Genomic DNA, 17,674 nt, shown 5'->3' with positions numbered 1-17,674 from the left:
GAGTTTGTTTCCCAAAAGTTGAGTTATGCAAATTTTTCTTTTTCAATTTTACTTGTTCACAAGTACATTGATGCGATGTCATATACACTAGAGGATGGAACCGATTGCTATTTTTTTAGCACTTTGGGACTTGGGGCTTGAGTTTACTTTCATCAGAATTCTCATAGCAGTCATAAATAGGTTACATTATACAACCATAGCACTAGTCACCACAAATCCAAATCCAAAGAAAGGATGTGGCCATTTTCAAATTTTCAATGTGGATCTCAACAAAATTATTCGTGTTAGTTTGTGAGTAAAGAGACACTGAGAGAGATGAGCTAAGAGTTTGACCAATGGGATTTAAGAAAATAAAGAAAACTGAGGCCATTTCAGAGTTTTTCAGTTAGTGGTGCAACTTCCAGAATTATGTTTACATCATTTTGGCTCATTGTAATTTATAGACATTGTTTTGCCAGAAACTTAGAATGAAATGGTTCAAATATGCATTCAACAGAATTAAGAGAAAAATTGGTTATTGATTCAGACCTTGAACAAATGATATTATATATCAATTTTTGTCATATTTACCATTAGTACAATGAATATTGAAAGTTACACAAAGGCAGGGTAGCAAAGAATATGAATAGATCCAACAAAATCTAATGTTGAAAAAGTACAAAACTAAAACCTTCACACCTCCTTTTTACAAACATTTAGGGGCCAAATTTCAAGAGAAGGGGGTCCCCTGCTCCCATGGCCTTGATAATTCTTTGAATCTCGAGCTCGTTTTTCGCACGCCATGGGTAGACAGCATGCGATCGAATAGAGTAGAACTCCGCCCCACCCACTCCTTTGCCTGGTTTGTATATAACATCACTAAATGCATCCCCATCAAACTCTTGTTTCGATGCCATGGAGAGTAAAAACAAGGGAACTGCCACTTCATGTCGAAGGCCGGCCTTAATTCCAAGTTGAGTAAGTGTGGCAAAATCAGATACATATCGACGAGGAACATAGAAAACGTTTGATCTGCATATAGCATACCGACTTTTGTCTATATTTGCTTCATAGATAGTTTTGTACTGTGGTGGTAGCATGTTCACCATAGCTTGAACAGTTTTTCTTATGGTAGCATTTTGATACCATGCAGGACCATCCCTAGTCAGGCTTGCTTGTTTCCATGAGTTGCTAATCTGAATAAAAGAAAAACATCAGAGCAAAACATTTCTCATCAAATCCATCAAATAGTTCACATCATTCTCATCCATTGATAAAATTGTTATATTTTGTTTTCCTTTTTATCTTTATTTTAATCTTTGATGATCGGAAACACGTCAATAGATTGAGGTGACATTCTCTCCATGGGCCAATTTGTTGTAAACCAATTGTCTCATTGGGCAATTTTGGTCTTAGAAGACGTCAATATATCTTTCTTTCTTTCTATGTAGGATGTGTGCCTTCAAGAACCAAAAATATGTAGTTGAGGAATGTGTAAGGCTCTATTTCAATGATGGGATGGCTTAACATGTGACTTAAAATAGCAACTTGAACAGATTCAAGATGAAACAAAATTGAAAATTAAAAAGAGGGCCAGTGAGATTGTATCCAAATGTATATATCAATTCAGCATCTCATGAAAACTCCCCATGGTATCTAAAGTTTTCCAATAGCAAAGATGTTTGCCTATAATACTTTTTCAGAGCTCAAAATTCTCCCATTTATATTTGACCAAGCATTAAAGAAAGTACTCACAACTCCGTAAAAATAAGAAGCAGCTTCTTGCACTTTCTTACTAATGTCATGATTTTCAATACAAATAATGAATGTTTTTTTAAAAACTCGAATTTATACGTAAACAATCAGAAAGGAAAGAGTTCAACCTTATGGAGGCTCCAAAGTCTGTTCTTATCAGCTACAACCAATTTCCAATAATTGAGAATGACATCATCTTTGAGGAACAAGAAACCTTCAGCGTTCGGAAACTTCCCAAAAATAGGAGGCAATGCCCTGAGAGTTAAAAACATTTATTAATGCTCAAGTATTTTATCATAACAATAAACACAATATCAATGACTACTCACTTGTAACTCTGTGTCCCATCAACAGATTCCACTCTAAAATCACTCTCACTGAATTCAGATAGCATAATCACAGTTTTGAACATCCTACCGTATAACATTTTCCAAGCAAGTGCAGTATGATTGAGCGGCCATGAGCACTCCAATATCAACACTATATTCCCATAGAATTTCCTCCATTTTATTAAATTCTCTACTTCTGCGCCTTTTTTGTTTGCCTCCTCAACACCCAAGTGAACTGAAGGAAGCTTTATTGGGTTAAAATCTCTATGCTCTTCAGTATGTGTCAATGTGACTCCTCTTTCGAGTTCTAGTGCTACCACACGTGGTTGTATGTAGCCCACAGAAAGTAGATCTTGAAGCCATGCAGATGTATATATAACATCTTCTGCTGTCCAAAACCCTGCTTCAGCCATAGAATGACTCAAATGCAACGCCTTTTGAAATAGGCTTAGCTTTTTGGATCTCCATGAAACCAGAAATCTCGTTAACTTGTCAACATTTCTGTGAACATCCTTTTCATCAGCATAAGGAGGTGATGACATTCTATCTATTCTGTACACAGACGGTGGATGAATGGTTAACTGACCACCGACTTCCCAAAGAAGTCTTTGGGCCCAATAACCTCTGAGAATGTCTGATGCCTTAGTGCTTACAGAAACTGGGAGCATTAGACCCCAGAATGCTGCAGAGTGGAAAAGTGTATTTAAGCTATTCATAGGTGCCATAGTTCCTTGAGGGACCGCAACTGTCGGGGCATGGCCATCAAAGTCTATAACAAATGGTTCAATCCCTGATTTTCTTGTATTGTAGAATATGGAGTCCACATCAGGTAATCCCGTTGAAATCCCTTGTTGAATGAATTGTTTCCCACTGAACACTTGCCCATAAGCCACCTCAGGTTCAATAATCCCCACCCATGATAAAGGCAAACCTCGTGGCCATACCGATCTTTGGCCAAAATGAATATAAGGATTAATACATGTTCTGTTGGGTAGTGAAAGATATTGTAAAAGAGGTTCTCGTCTACTGTTAACCCCACTAAGTTCAAGATCAAATGCATTGCTAAGGTCATCTCCAAGAACTGATGAATTCTCATCAGCATCGTATATCCTTGTTGCACCATGCTGGATAGCAAAAAGATAACCCACACTTTTCCTAACAAAAGAACTTTTTGGGAGGTGTGGTATGATTCTATAAGGTAGTTTTTCTTGCTGTTGAGGAGAGAGGTATATAATCCCACTCACATTCCAATCAATAGGGGTCTCTAAACCACCCACAGCTACAATTTTCCATCCTTTTAGTTTGGTTAATGCATGAACCTCTTCTGTAGGAGGAATAGAAACAGCTACAACAATCCAATCCTCCGAATGAACATCAGCATATATACCATCATCCAAAAACCTTTTAACATTTCTGAAGCCCACGGATGGGTAAGGTATACCCTGTGCTTCTCTAGAGAGATGAGACTCAATACAGAGTACGGCCCCAGTTTCACTACGATTTTTCACAAGGATCAAAATGAAAGCACTCAAACAGAGTAAACCAAAGATAACTACCTTCGGGAAATGATCAGTTAGCTTATCCCTGAGGCTCGGAGTCGTAATGCTCTTTTCTGGTGATGAGTGAAGTAGAGAATCTGATTCTTTCTCTTCATCTTCATCTTCTTCGTCTTGCTTCAATTTGGGGTCTTTTCGCCGATGCTGGACCGACATTCTGAGAAATGGAACCGGGGATTTGAACCCAGGTTAATGGGAGGCGAAGGATCTTGGTGCAGAAAGAAAAACTCCTGTATATTCAAGATGAAGATCGAACCGAATACAATATTTCAAGAATGGAGCTTCTTGGGCGATTTAGATGAAGTGTCAGCTCAGAGATTAAATCAGAGATCTGCAGCTTTTGAAGCAAACCCAAAATAATAATAATAAAACTGCATTTTAGAAAGCGTTGTGAAAGTTCTTTGATCCATCGGAAGGAATGCGTCGGTGGTGGTGGTGATGGTGGTGGTGGTGGTTGTGTGGGCCTCCAAATTGTTGACATTCAACGAACCCAATGAATGATACATTCATCATACACATATATATATACATACATATAACTTGAGGAGAGGCATACTATACTGTATGCACACATATATTTTGGTAGATTGGGCTTCAACTATTTATTGCCATCCATTTCTACATAGCTTTTAATCTCTCCTCTCCGATATAATTTTACCGCATGGCATTGTCCTCCGTAGGTATTGACTATGTGACACTATGGTCTTTGAATAGATAGATAACTTGCTGGCTTTAACTCTCGTTAACATTAACATAACTTAGTGCATGACATTGTTGCAACATGTATTGATCAAATAACCCTATATGTTATGTAGGTGATGAATGCATAGTTTTATGGCTATTGGAGGGATATCCCATGACTCTTCATAGGATAACCTTCACTTAACTTGGTAGCAAGCTATTAGGTTATGAACCTCGAAAGGGATAACCAACCTATAACACTCCGTTGTGTAATCTTCCATTACCTTCCTAACAAGGTATTAGATTATGAAACTTGAAATTGAAGGGATAAACCTATGCCTCTCCATAGGATAACCTTCTATTACCTTGCTATAAATCTATTAGGTTATGAACATAAGGTGCTTTAGTTCCACACGTCTTTGCTACAACAACACGTCACACAATTGAACTAATGACCTTAAAATCCTCAAAGAGTTTATGTCACCATCTCAAATATGTAATGGGGCGGAGGGAGTATATGTGTGTATACATATAGATATTCTCCTTCTCCATCTAATCATTACTTAGTACAACGTTATCACTTTCACGCTTTCTACCATAGATTTTGTCTCCATTTCAATATTGAGAATTATTTTTGAAGGCATCTGCTTAGCATGCCTAATCTCAATTTAGAGAATTTATATGATTGGTAACAAAAAAAATTCAAAGTTGTGACCTTAACATTGTAAAGCACTTCACGTCGTGTCTATGTGTATTAGGTTTAACATTTCACTAATATAAGAATCAATAAATGATACAAGGTAAATGTCTCAAAAGTCTTTTATATGTATTATAAATGGTTTAATAATGTGCTTTAATGCATAATGTATTGTTCCATATTTTCCTCCAACCAAGGAGGCAACAATGGTGTTTCTGTCGGTAAATATTTCCACAATAAAGTTGCTTTTAAATATTCATGTAAGTACATTTAGAGGAACTCAACCGATCATGAATTGACTTGATATGTGTAGGAAAGATGCTCTAGAAGGCTGACAAGATCCAAGTTCTAGAAGCAAAAGAAACGACGAGTATGGGCAAGGCCCTAGACTTGGCCTTGAAGCTCAAGGAAAGCTGCAACTAATGTTAGCTCGCCTTATAGAAGAGAACGACTCACATGAAAGGTCAAGCAAATACCCCCATGGTGGCACACTTACTTCAGAAGGTTTAGGTTGGGTCATGTTTTGTAGCATTTTGCTAGACATTTAATGAGATGGCTAAGATACTCGTCAACTTGAGGTTGTCAACAATGCCCAAATTGGCATCCTCCAATTGTGACTCCTTGCGTTGTGTAACATGTTCCAATGTGATTTCTAGTCTCATTAGAACAACATTTCCTCACTCCCAATGTGTGATAGTGTGATGGATCTATTTGTGCATGGGTGGAATCACCAAGGTTTTGAACTAGGATATAATTGAGAAGATTTTAGGGAATATATGATAAACAAAAATACCACTCCAAACATGAGTTGTCCTCGGTCATGGTCATGAGTGTGAATGAGCAACATATCACTCTCAACCCCTATATAATCTTCATTTAACAATCATGGGTTGATGCATGTGATAAAAGCTTTGCAGGGATTACATTGACTAATAACAAACAATATTTACACACCTATACGCTTATCATAGTGTACTCACAATTAGCACTCTAAATGGATGTATCAGTAAAAATAATTATACCATTTTATCATAAATAACTGAATATTTTGTATAGCTTGTTCAGGTCTTCTAACACGTCAACACCCTACTTGATTACTTGAAGTAAATCAATACATTCTTATATAGAAAATGGTGCATCATGTAATGTAATGTTCCCAAGACCATGTTAACTGTACCCAATATGATGTTCTCAAACACACTACACGGGTACACTAATATAGCAGTTAATATAGCCAGTCATATCTTGGCTCTTATCATGCTGAGCTGGCAGCCACAAAGCCACATTCCTTGGCTATAAGTAATGCATATCATGCTTGTACATACATCATATCATTGTTTTTCTTCAGTGTCCAAAAGAACTTCAATTTTTGTAGTTTCTCTTAGTTTCCTAGGAACACTTTGGCTCATCGTAGACGTTCATAATGTATTCCGTTTCAGATGGATTCTTTACAATAGATGCTTCATCCAAACACTTGCACTGCTGTCAAGATTCCACCACAACATTAATTTCCATGTCTCCATACTTCTTTCAAGACAGTCATCCACATGTCAACAGTGTGTTGGTTATCTCTGTTGTGGATGAATGATACATTGCAGTAGTCAACTTCTCTGCATTTATGGCAACGAATATTGCCTTCTCTGACATTCCTTAAACCATATTTTCTAGTTTCACGTAGTTAGCCCACCAGGATGCCCCTGGTTGTATCCACGCTTTCTGCTTTCTTATGGTTTCAATATCGTATGCATCTTCCTCTGGCATACCAGAAGCTGCATAAATATTGCTCATGCAAACATATGCTATGGCATCTTTTTCGTCTAGATCTACTGCATGTTCAAAGGCCATCTTTCCAACATTTACATGTCCCCATTTTCCACAAGCACTCAGCAGGATGTGCCACATTGTATTATCAGCAGAATATGGCATCCCCTTAATCACTGATACAGCTTTACCAAAATGACCAGCACGGCTAAAAAGGTCAACCACACAAGCATGGTGCTCCAAAGTCGGGAAGATGCCATGTTGTGTGCTCATAGTTTCAAAGTACATTTGGCCTTTATCAAGAAGACCTAAATGACAACACGTGTTAAGCAAAATAGAAAATGTGGCAGTATCTGGTTTCGTACCCTGTTCTATCATTTTGTCAAATAAACTGAAAACAATGTCACCATTTCCAAGTTGGGCATACCCTGTGAGTAGCGCATTCCAGGAGATTACATCTCGATTTGGAAGCTGATCAAACACATCCTGTGCTTTGGCAAGAGCACCACATTTTGCATACATATCTATCACTGAAGTCCTAACCAAACTATCTTTTTCAAATATCCCTTCCTTCATCATCTTGGCATGTATTTCTTGGCCCTTTGACAGTGCTCCTATGCTCCCACATGCCTTCAAGATACAAACAAAAGTAACTACATTCGGGGCAATTCCTTCATATTGCATCTGCTCAAAACAGTTCAATGCTTCCTCACCATAACCATGTTGAGCATACCCTGCAAGCAACGCAGTCCATGATATGACACTCCGAATTGGAAGGTTATCAAACACTTGCTGAGCTTTTGCAAGCAAACCACATTTCGCATACATGTCAACCAGTGCATTGCCAATCAAATTGTTTTTTTCTAGTAAATCCTCTCTCACAATCTGAGTGTGTATTTCCTCACCTTTGGCACCTGCGCCTATGCTTCCACAGGCTTTCAAGATACTAACAAAAGTGATCGAATTTGGAGAAATGCCTTCATATTTCATCTCCTCGAAACAAGTGAGTGCTTCCTCAGCATGTCCACGTTGAGTATATCCTGAGATGAGCACATTGTAGCACACTATATCACGAGCAGAAAGCTCCTTGAATACTTTTTGTGCTTTCTTATGTTCACCACATTTTGCATACATATCTATCAATGCAGGACTGATCATAATATTCTTTTCTAATAAACCCTTCTTAATAATCTGGGCGTGTATCTCTTCGCCTTCGATGAGTGCTCCAATGCTTCCACATGCTTTCAAAATGCAGACATATGTTATTGCATTTGGGTCCAGCCCTTCACCTTGCATCCCTTCATAACATTTCAATGCTTCTTCACCATATCCGTATTGGGCATATCCGGCAATTAGGGCTGTCCATGAGACTATATCCCGGACAGGAAGTTTATCGAACACTTCTTTTGCTTTACCAAGTTCACCACATTTTGCATACATATCAACCAAAGCATTTCCAACCAATATGTTTTCCTTGAGCAAACCCTCTTTAACAATCTCGGCATGTATCTCTTGACCTTTGGAAACGGCTCTTATGCTTCCACACACGTTCAAGATGCACACATATGTGACTGCGTTTGGAGAAAATCCTTCATGTTGCATTTGTTCAAAACAATGCAATGCTTCACCTTTACCAAGGTGGGCATATCCTGCAATCAAAGAAGTCCAAGAGATCACATCCCTAATTGGAATCTTGTTAAACACTTGTTGGGCCATTTTCATTGCACCACATTTGGCATACATATCAACCAATGCATTGCCAACCCAAAGGTTTTTTCCTAGCAAACCCTCTTTCAAGATGTAAGCGTATATTTCATGCCCCGTGTCAGTTGATCCTACATTACCACATGCTCTTAACATACAAACAAGTGTCACAGCATCTGGCGAGAGGCCATCAAGCTTCATTTGTTCGAAACATTTTAAGGCCCTTTCACCCTGGCCATGTTGAGCATATCCTGCAATCAATGCTGTCCATGAGACAGTATTCCTCGCAGGAAGTTCATCGAATACTTCTTGTGCTTTTGCAAGTTCGCCACATTTTGCATACATATTGACTAAGGTACTACCAACATAAACATTTGTTTCAAGCAACCCTCTTTTCACAATATCAGCATGTATTCTACTGCCTGTGCAAAAGTCCTTTTTCTTGGTACAAGTCTTCAATAAAGCTACAAATGCAGCTGGTCCAAGAATCTCCTCTTGAATGCCATCTCCTACATCTGTCGTTGATGTTATCACTGGTTCCAATCCTAGTCCCATCATTCTAATCTCTCCTTCACAAACCTAACATGGATGATGGGAGGCATATATCGATGATGATTCCCTAGAAATTTAGAACTGGAAATATGGAGATCTCCAGTACGGGGGAGTTTCATAGTCGAAATGCATACCTCCTTGTTTGGATTGAGCCAGGAGCCACCACTGGGAGGAATTTCAAAACACTAACCTTAAAAAGCTAACACTAAAGTTAAAATTAGAATTCTAATCCTAAACTAAACCTAACCTTGATTTGAACCCCAAAGCCTAACCTAATGCCTAAAACAACAGGCAGCAATGGAGGAGTCTTTATAGTACCAGACATTCTTTACCTTCTTGCTGTTTGGATGGAACCACCGTAGGAGAGGTTCGATGAAGTAGATCTTCCACGATGAATCATCCATCCATGGGTGGAGAGACTCAGAGTGTGGTGTTACATTGGCAGGTATATTGGATGTTGCCAATGGCCATCCATCCATAGTTGTTGGTCCATAGAAACAGAGCATTGTACAAGTAGTGATAGAGAGGCAGAGTATCAAAAAACGCCCTTCCGAGTATCTTTGGAAATGTCAATAATACCCCTCTCCTAGTTCCTTCTACACAACGGTTGGTCTTTAACGATGATGATCATGAGACCTCACCCTCGAACAAGAATCATGACGACAACCACAATTCATTGTTCGTGATTCCCATAACCTCCATGCTATGCATTACAACCTTGATGTAGATATTTCAATACAAGTATGTAACGTATGATTGTAAAAGTAATTGTCTAATTTGGCCTTTGCTTGCTTATTCACGTAATTGCTACACAAATTTGGTTTCAAATCATTTTTGAGTTTGATTTCTATATAGCTAATTGTGTTTCTTTGTTGAACATGTACGAATGATATATTATTGATTGTCCAATGGGCTATGTACTTGTAAAAACAATTATGTAAATTACTAGAAGTATAGCATAAATATTGAGAAAAAGGAAACAAAGGGAGTTTTAGGTATTGAGGGAATTAGAGTTTAGAAGAAATAAACGACCATGATAACATGAGATATGGATGTAATTCTCATTCTAAGTTGTGCAAGGAGTTAATGGGAAGGAAAGTACATGTAAAGTGGGCGACCCAAGCCCGATCTCCCCTCCATCCCCCTCGTCCATATAAACACCATTCACGACCTACCTGTCAATGATTATTGTATCACACTATCTCCAATGTGCATTATTAAATATTCATAAATAAGTGCATGCTAACTATGGGTCAACCATCCTTAGGTACTACTCCACAAACCTAAGTGTCAAGGGCAATCAAGGAGCACCTTTCTCCGTTGCTTGTTTCCTACTAATCCCTTCACCCCACCAATAGGAAGAGTAGTCACCTAGAGTGTTGAGTATACTTGATTGGAGCAAACTCATATAATCAACATTGTCATTTACAACCTATGACAATACATATATAGTCCAAAATTAACATGGTGATAAATGGCTTTTGTTGGTATGCCCTTGCATGGCTCAAACACCAACGACTTCACAACCACAAACGAGTGTATATGGTTTAACATGTGTGTACTGCAAAGTGGTAGTAAGTAATCTATTATATCGTGGACTTTTTGTTCACCTAAGTATTTAAGAATGATTGTCAAACTTACTGGTCCTTTTAACATCTTCAACGATTTAGACAACCACCTCTACAAATATTTCACAACTACGACTTAGTATGCATGGTTAAACATGTGTGCAATGCAATTTATTAGCATCAAAAACTTTTTGTTCACCTAAGTATTCGAGAATGATCACCGACCTTTTAACATCTTCTACGATTTAGGCAATGACCCCATTGGAAAGCAAGAAACAAGCATCCACAACGAAGAAATGCAAAGCAAGCAGTTCAGTTGAAGAAAAACTCTTTGTTATTTTAATTGATATGGGTTTGCCACTATATCGTGCATGAATATAATTTTGAAGAGCCAACCAAGTCAAGACGGACACGATTTGTTCACCCTACCTTCTTCTGGCGTATAATGATTGATTCGGTATGCACCAGACAAGAAAGTTGCCTGCCCCAATCTTTCGCGATTCGCAGTTTTCATACACCACAACATACAGTATCCGGACAAAAGAAGCCGGCCGGCCGGCCGTGTTTTCCTAGCGAATGATGTTGTGCCACATCATCACACGGACTCTTGTCTCACGAAGCTCTGTTTCTCTCCCATATTGAAAACAGGGGTTTATAGAAGAAGAAGAAGAAGAAGAAGAAGAAGATGATGATGATAAAGAAGAAGATGAATCCCCAGGCCCTTGCCCGCAGGATCAGAGCCTCTTCGACAGGAAGGTTATTGATATTCCCCAATCAGGAAGTCTTTCCTAACCTGGATGTCTTCCCCAGAACCTCTGCAATCAGTACCCTAAGCAGATGTCTCAACCCAATTGCGGAGGAAAGGATCTTTTGGGAAAATTCAAGGTATTCATCATCTCATCGATTCAACAAAGATCTTCATTCATCTCTATCTATTGCAGAGGTAAATAAACCACTGCATAGATATAGTGCTGTTGTTGTTTGGAGGTATTTTCACTCAGCCAGAGTGGTTTTGCAACAACAAGCTCCTGAATTTGAAACAGAGAGGTTGTTTCAAGCTATAGAAGGAGGATCTAGGAACACTGATAGTTCTGATGAAACATCTTCAAAACAAGTTGCAGAGGATGAAGGTCTTCTTATTGAAAAACTTCCGATTTCAAGGATTATCGTCAATAATCTCGAGAAAAGAGGCATCACAAAGTTATTTCCAATACAGGTATAAAAAATACAAAAAGTTTTGATACTCGTAAGGAGGCTCACTTCAGAAATATAGAAGTTAAATTCAAGTTTGTGAGTATTGAAGATTTTGGGTTCTCCGCAAACATAACGTTCTTGTCAGATGCTTTAAGTTTGTGAGCAGGAAAGATGTGGGATCTTCTAATGGTAACCCAAAAACTTGTATATGCATATCTTGCAAGCCTTCAGTTTTGAACCATAATATAATATCTCACAGGATGACTGACTTCAACTTGTGACTAGGAAGACTTTGGTAATGTTTCACCTATTTGAAGCCTTAGATTCCACATAAGCTATAAATTTCAATATAATGTTCCATAATGGATTAAGTTTTCGGAGTTGGAAGAATTTGGATATTCATAATTGCTTTTTACTAAGTTGAAACCATAATTTAGTATTCTATTTATAAGTTGAAGCAGATTTTAATGAAAGCCTTAAATTTGACATCCGTGCAATGTTTCATACCCAACTTGATAAAGTTTCAAATTGAATGTAGATCCACAAGTTTCCATAATTTCCTAAATTATACGCTCATAATTATTTGTTTGTGCAATTTTTTATTTTTTCAATATTCCTTTTTCCATTCTTTGAAAAGACTTGACCTTCATTCGAAACCTATCATGGGTTCCAAATTTATCACAGTTGTGGGTGTGATTGTTTGCTTCTCCCTCTCCATTAGGGTTTCTCAAGATGTAAATTAAGGACTGTAAGATGTAAACATGCTACATAAAAAATTAGGTGCCTCTACTCATGAGCCATGATTAACCAATGGGCTTGAATGAATAAATTCTGAAATGTAAGCTTTAAGTATTAGACTGCCTCTTCGTGGTTAACAATAGGATAATTTAGTATGCTTTATGAAAGAAACATTTGTTACTTCACTGTTGATTCCTTCGTAATGAGCATGTATGGTTTTGTATTTTGTATAAGAAAGCTCATGAAATCAGCGACCTACAGCCAAAATAGAAGTAATCGACTCGTGAAATGAGGATTCCCAGCAAGTATACTTTTATAGATTATGTTATCTGATTCTATTAAGCACTTCATCTTAAGTCACAGATATTTATTTTATTAAAAATTATACTTACAGAATTATAAAATGAGATCTATCTACTTTATTCAACTGAAGAAGGGAAGATAGCAACATCCTAGATTTCTTATAATAGATGTTTACATCATGGTATGCATTTTCTGTTGACTTGAAAGTGGTACTGCGTTCATTGCTCATAATTTCATATATCTTACATGCTGATCATGCAGCTCTCACAAAATGATTTTATTTTTCTGATCGACAACAGAGGGCTGTTTTAGAACCTGGATTGAGAGGTCAAGACCTCATTGCTCGTGCAAAGACTGGGACAGGAAAGACATTGGCTTTCGGTATTCCAATCTTGGACAAAATAATAAAAGAAAACGAAAAAATGTCAAGGTCACATTCAAATGATATATCTTTCAGTACTGTTTCTGATTTCATGAATTTTTAAGTTTTAAGCATTTGTCATCACAGGCGATATGGGAAAGCTCCTTTGGCAGTTGTGATGGCCCCAACTAGGGAACTTGCAAAGCAAGTAGAATCAGAATTAAAAGAGTCAGCACCTAATCTAGAACTTGTTTGTGTTTATGGAGGAGTCTCTATAGAGGCTCAAATTAGGCAGCTTCAAAGGGGAGTGGATATTGCTGTAGGCACGCCTGGTCGCTTCATCGACCTTCTTGAGCGTGGCTCGTTGAATCTACGCGAGGTCAAGTATGTTGTTCTTGATGAAGCCGATCGCATGTTGGCTGTTGGTTTTGTAGAGGCTATTCAGAAGATTTTTCAATATTTATCACCTCAAAAGCAATGCATGTTGTTTTCGGCAACCATGCCTAGCTGGGTTAGAGACCTATCTCGACAGTATTTGAAAAATCCTTTGATTGTTGATCTGGTGAGCAGTAATATCTCCTTAATGACATTTATGAACATTTTCCTTGTGTATATGCCATATGGTCATTGAAGCTCTATCATTACAGGTTGGTAATAACGAAGAAAAAATAGCGTCAGGAATCAAGCTTTTGTCAATTACGACATCCTTGGTTGCTAGACGCTCATTATTGGGTGATTTGATCAAAGTAACCAATGCTTCAATTATTTAGATGCTTTTATCAATTGAACATGTGTATAGGACCTTCAGCTTTTCTTTGTCTGTTGTGGCAGGTATATGGAAAGGGTTGCAAATCCATCGTTTTCACTCAGACAAAGAGAGATGCTGATGATGTGGCTGCCATCTTAAGTCAATCAGTTGGTTGCGAACCCTTACATGGTGACATCACTCAGTTTCAACGAGAGAGGACTCTGAAATCCTTTAGGGATGGCAAGATCTCTGTTTTAATTGCAACAGATGTTGCTGCAAGGGGTTTGGACATTTCTAACGTCGACCTTGTATGACTGTAACCAAATGTCATACTGCCTGATGAAATTGATAAGGATGTTTCTTATTGGTATGTTGAACATTTTGTGCAGGTCATACATTATGAAATTGCTAATGATTCAGAGACGTTTGTGCATCGATCTGGACGAACAGGTAGAGCTGGCAAGGAGGGAACAGCAATACTTATGCATACACCTTATCAAAAACGAACTCTTGATGTGCTTCAACGAGAATTGGGTTGCAAGTTTGAGAGTATAGATCCACCAAGTGCAGCGGACGTCTTGAGATCATCAGCTGAACAGGCAGCTTTGAAGCTTCTAAACGTTCATCCAGATGTTAGAGCTATCTTTATGCCCACTGCTGAAAAGCTTCTTTCTGAGCAAGGAGCTGGAGCACTTGCAGCAGCTATAGCTCATGTTTGCGGTTTCAAAGAGGCAATGTCTTCACGGTCACTGATCACACATGAAGAGGTTACTGCTTGTTCCTATCAAGTTTGTCTACTGAGTATTATTATTTAAAGTATCTTATGGAAACCATTTGTCAATTATTCTAACAGTTTTTCCCAGTGAATGTTAATGCTGGCAAATATTTAAGAGTAATTTACATAAAGTCTCCATGGAATTTTAATGCATACACAACTTTACATGTGAAACATAAGATCTTTATTCCAGTATTCACATGAATATTTACTGAGCTATTATTTCATGATTATTTAGTTTCAAGTTCTAGATATGCACCTTGCAAGTGGTAGGAAGATTGGCCAATTCTGTTTCAGGAGAAATTAACAATTTGTATTGGATCCTGTCTCAATTTTGTTGTAACACTGCTCCAATTAGAAGCCACAAAAAGATAGCCTGGTGTAGCATCAATACAGAGATTAATGGTGTGCTTATATGTTTCAGGGACTGATGACTTTGAAGATCACATGTCCAAGAGGGCAACCCATCACATCTGCACCAGCTGTTATGAGAGCGTTATCACAGCTCCTTCCAGCGGCAGCAAACAGGCTTGGAAAAGTTTGTATGCTTAGTGATGAGGTGCGCTAGTGCTTAATATTTGGAAACTAGAAGATTTATTGTGAGGATTTGCGGATTACGTCTGACCTAGGATTTTCAAGGGAACAGGCTGGAGCTGTTTTTGATTTGCCTGCAGCATTGGCAAAAGAACTTCTGTCTATGAAGATTGAGTCTGGTGAAGTCATTGAACCTTTAGAAAAGGTCCATGTAAAATTAATGGGATGCAGTGTTTGTTCATGGATTTAACTTCTCATAAGTTGTTGCTTTTTCTAATACGCAATGGTATTTTCTATTTGCACAGCTTCCCAGCATTATAGAAGACCCATTTGGAAGTGATAGATTTGGTAGGCCACCTGCACAGAGGGGCTCTTTTAGTGGAGGGCGCCCCAGTGGTTTTTTGGGAGGGAGACCAGGCGGCTTTCAAAATCGATCTTCAGATTCTTATAATAGGCCTTCCACTGGCTCCTCTGGAGGTGATTTCTTTAGTAAATCGTCTGGGAGTTCTGGCAGTAGTGATTGGTCTCGAAGACCATCTTTTGGTTCTGGAAGTGGTAACTGGGGAAGCATGGATAGATCACCTAGCTATGCTGGCGGTTCATCTTCTAACAGCAATTATGCGTCCTCTAATGGAAATAGCTGGTCAAACAGGTGTAGTGATGTTGAATCTTGTTATTTTAACTTAAAAAGTCCTTACATAAAAGAATGCATGAGAATACATGTATAAGCTTTAAATTGAAATATATATGTTGAAACATGGGAAGCATATAAGGAAGGCTCTGAGGGTGGAGAGAACACAATGAAAGCTCCTTAGCTAGAAGCTATTATATATTACAGCATTGGTTGTTGAGATTTGAGAACAAAGCGTGATAGTAGTTAACAAGAACGCACATTAGCAAGATAAAAGGGAATTTAATAAAAAGATTAAATGTATTGAATTAGATGTAGTGATCTGGGGTCAAGACAATACAAATATTATTCTTAATTTAAGTGCTAGTCCGAAGAAATTGTTGTTATAGGCAGGTATGCACAGATCTGGATAAATATTTCCCCACGTTTTTATTATGTTTGAATATTTTTCTACTCTCGCACAGAAAGAATATGTTCTTCGAAGTATATGTCATGCTGTTCAATAAATCGAAAACTGACACTGTGAAGTGGCAACTGTATAGAGTTACAAAACTTTTACGGTCTTTATTTGTATGGTTTTATCATGATAAAAAATTCATGCAATAACTGAAAAACTGGCTTTAATATTAGTCTCACTAAAGGAAATATTGCGATAAGTAGATGATCCCACCATAAGTACTGAAAGAATCACTGGCATTGTAAGCCACCATGTAAAAGATGAACAAGTAAAAGGTAGCAACTTTGACAGGAGTTGAATTATACCAACTTGTTTTTGTATTTACTTCTGCATTTGTATTGTTTATGTCAGGTCTTTCACGGGAAATTGTCTCAGATGCGGGCAGGCAGGACATCGAGCGAATGAGTGTCCAAACAATCAAAGATGAATGATACAGAAATGAGCCAAACAAGCTTTGATGTGTGAGCGGTAACTTCTTCCTGTTATGCACATAATCTTATCATGTGATCCAGAGGATATATGAGTGACTGAAACTTCAAAGTAAAGAAGGATATAGTTTTTTATATTTGGGTTTTGAGGAGGTTGATGTATGAACTTATGAGCAAATATGTCTAGAATGACATTACACATATGGATGGACACTGTTTTATTGTCCAATTTGTAATTTTTCTCAAAGAGTTGGGCAAAATCTTGGTATTTTACCACTGTGACAGAACCTAGGTGCTGCATCCATGTCTGCAATGATCACAACCTCGGTACTTTATTCAAAGCTTGTATGATATGTTCTATATAGTACATTCTCAGGTTTCTCTTTTTAAATTATCATGAAATTGAGAATTCTATTCGCGTTACATTCCACAGGAATTTCAAAGTGACCACTTATTTCTTATGGAATTACTATAGTAAGCTTCTTCATATTCATCAAGTGAAAACTAAAGTGAACGTCACACAGTAAAGTGAGGATTTACATTTTATTTATATATATAATGTTGGCGTGTCACAGTGGTGAAGCATAGGTGGATAAAAGGTGGCAAGAGATGGATAGAGGATGGCTCATGTTAGAGTTAGCAGTGTTGGGAGGTGCAGATTCTCATGGTTTAAACACGCCAGTTCGGTGATGGACAATAGCTTAGACCAGGGAGCAACTGCTTGGTAGCCATACCTGGGAAAGTTGTTTTTTCCACCATTTCCATTATGTAATATAAGTATAATCTCCATGATATTGAATTAAAATTCCAGTTTTATTTATTTACACAACTCTTGTCTAATCTCAAGCATAGCAAAACTTGCTCCATGTTATATCGTATTAAGATTCCAAATTATTATTATTTACTCACCCCCCCTCTTGTCT

General features: G+C 37.9%; 3 protein-coding genes across 7 annotated transcripts; 1 reads left to right on the top strand and 2 right to left on the bottom strand.

Annotated features, from left to right (window-relative positions):
* Positions 1–529: 529 nt before the first annotated feature.
* On the bottom strand, positions 530–4,037 carry LOC147870277 (putative glycosyltransferase STELLO2). Its single transcript, XM_087338499.1, has 3 exons — positions 2,064–4,037; positions 1,863–1,989; positions 530–1,175 (listed from the first exon to the last, which is right to left on the bottom strand). The coding sequence occupies exons 1-3, from the start codon at positions 3,773–3,775 to the stop codon at positions 696–698; spliced, it is 2,319 nt and encodes a 772-aa protein (XP_087194625.1). The 5' UTR covers positions 3,776–4,037; the 3' UTR covers positions 530–695.
* A 1,967-nt stretch (positions 4,038–6,004) lies between these two features.
* On the bottom strand, positions 6,005–9,566 carry LOC147870276 (pentatricopeptide repeat-containing protein At4g18520, chloroplastic-like). Of its 3 annotated transcripts, none has more exons than XM_087338476.1 (2): positions 9,347–9,566; positions 6,005–9,204 (listed from the first exon to the last, which is right to left on the bottom strand). In XM_087338476.1, exon 2 carries the CDS (start codon positions 9,018–9,020, stop codon positions 6,648–6,650), a length of 2,373 nt encoding a protein of 790 aa, XP_087194602.1. In that variant the 5' UTR covers positions 9,021–9,204; positions 9,347–9,566; the 3' UTR covers positions 6,005–6,647. The 3 variants fall into 3 exon arrangements, with proteins under 3 accessions (XP_087194602.1, XP_087194608.1, XP_087194614.1); XM_087338482.1 differs by having other exon boundaries at positions 6,005–9,199; XM_087338488.1 differs by having other exon boundaries at positions 6,005–9,179.
* A 1,657-nt stretch (positions 9,567–11,223) lies between these two features.
* On the top strand, positions 11,224–17,038 carry LOC147870275 (DEAD-box ATP-dependent RNA helicase 3A, chloroplastic-like). 3 transcript variants are annotated; one of them, XM_087338464.1, is made up of 12 exons: positions 11,224–11,467; positions 11,626–11,798; positions 12,909–12,998; positions 13,117–13,247; positions 13,326–13,740; positions 13,826–13,924; positions 14,010–14,234; positions 14,316–14,693; positions 15,126–15,260; positions 15,348–15,440; positions 15,541–15,887; positions 16,675–17,038. In XM_087338464.1, exons 3-12 carry the CDS (start codon positions 12,996–12,998, stop codon positions 16,748–16,750), a joined length of 1,902 nt encoding a protein of 633 aa, XP_087194590.1. In that variant the 5' UTR covers positions 11,224–11,467; positions 11,626–11,798; positions 12,909–12,995; the 3' UTR covers positions 16,751–17,038. The 3 variants fall into 3 exon arrangements, with proteins under 3 accessions (XP_087194590.1, XP_087194584.1, XP_087194592.1); XM_087338466.1 differs by lacking the exons at positions 11,224–11,467; positions 11,626–11,798 and adding an exon at positions 12,802–12,819; XM_087338458.1 differs by lacking the exon at positions 12,909–12,998 and having other exon boundaries at positions 11,224–11,798.
* The last annotated feature ends 636 nt before the right edge of the window (positions 17,039–17,674 follow it).

Source organism: Azolla caroliniana, unplaced genomic scaffold, assembly GCF_043228905.1.
Source record: "Azolla caroliniana isolate FFs.n. ecotype wild unplaced genomic scaffold, voAzoCaro1.0.p SCAF_1, whole genome shotgun sequence".
Lineage (NCBI taxonomy): Eukaryota > Viridiplantae > Streptophyta > Polypodiopsida > Salviniales > Salviniaceae > Azolla > Azolla caroliniana.
The sequence above is the reverse complement of the archived record's forward strand: the minus strand, read 5'-3'. Positions and strand labels throughout refer to the sequence as shown.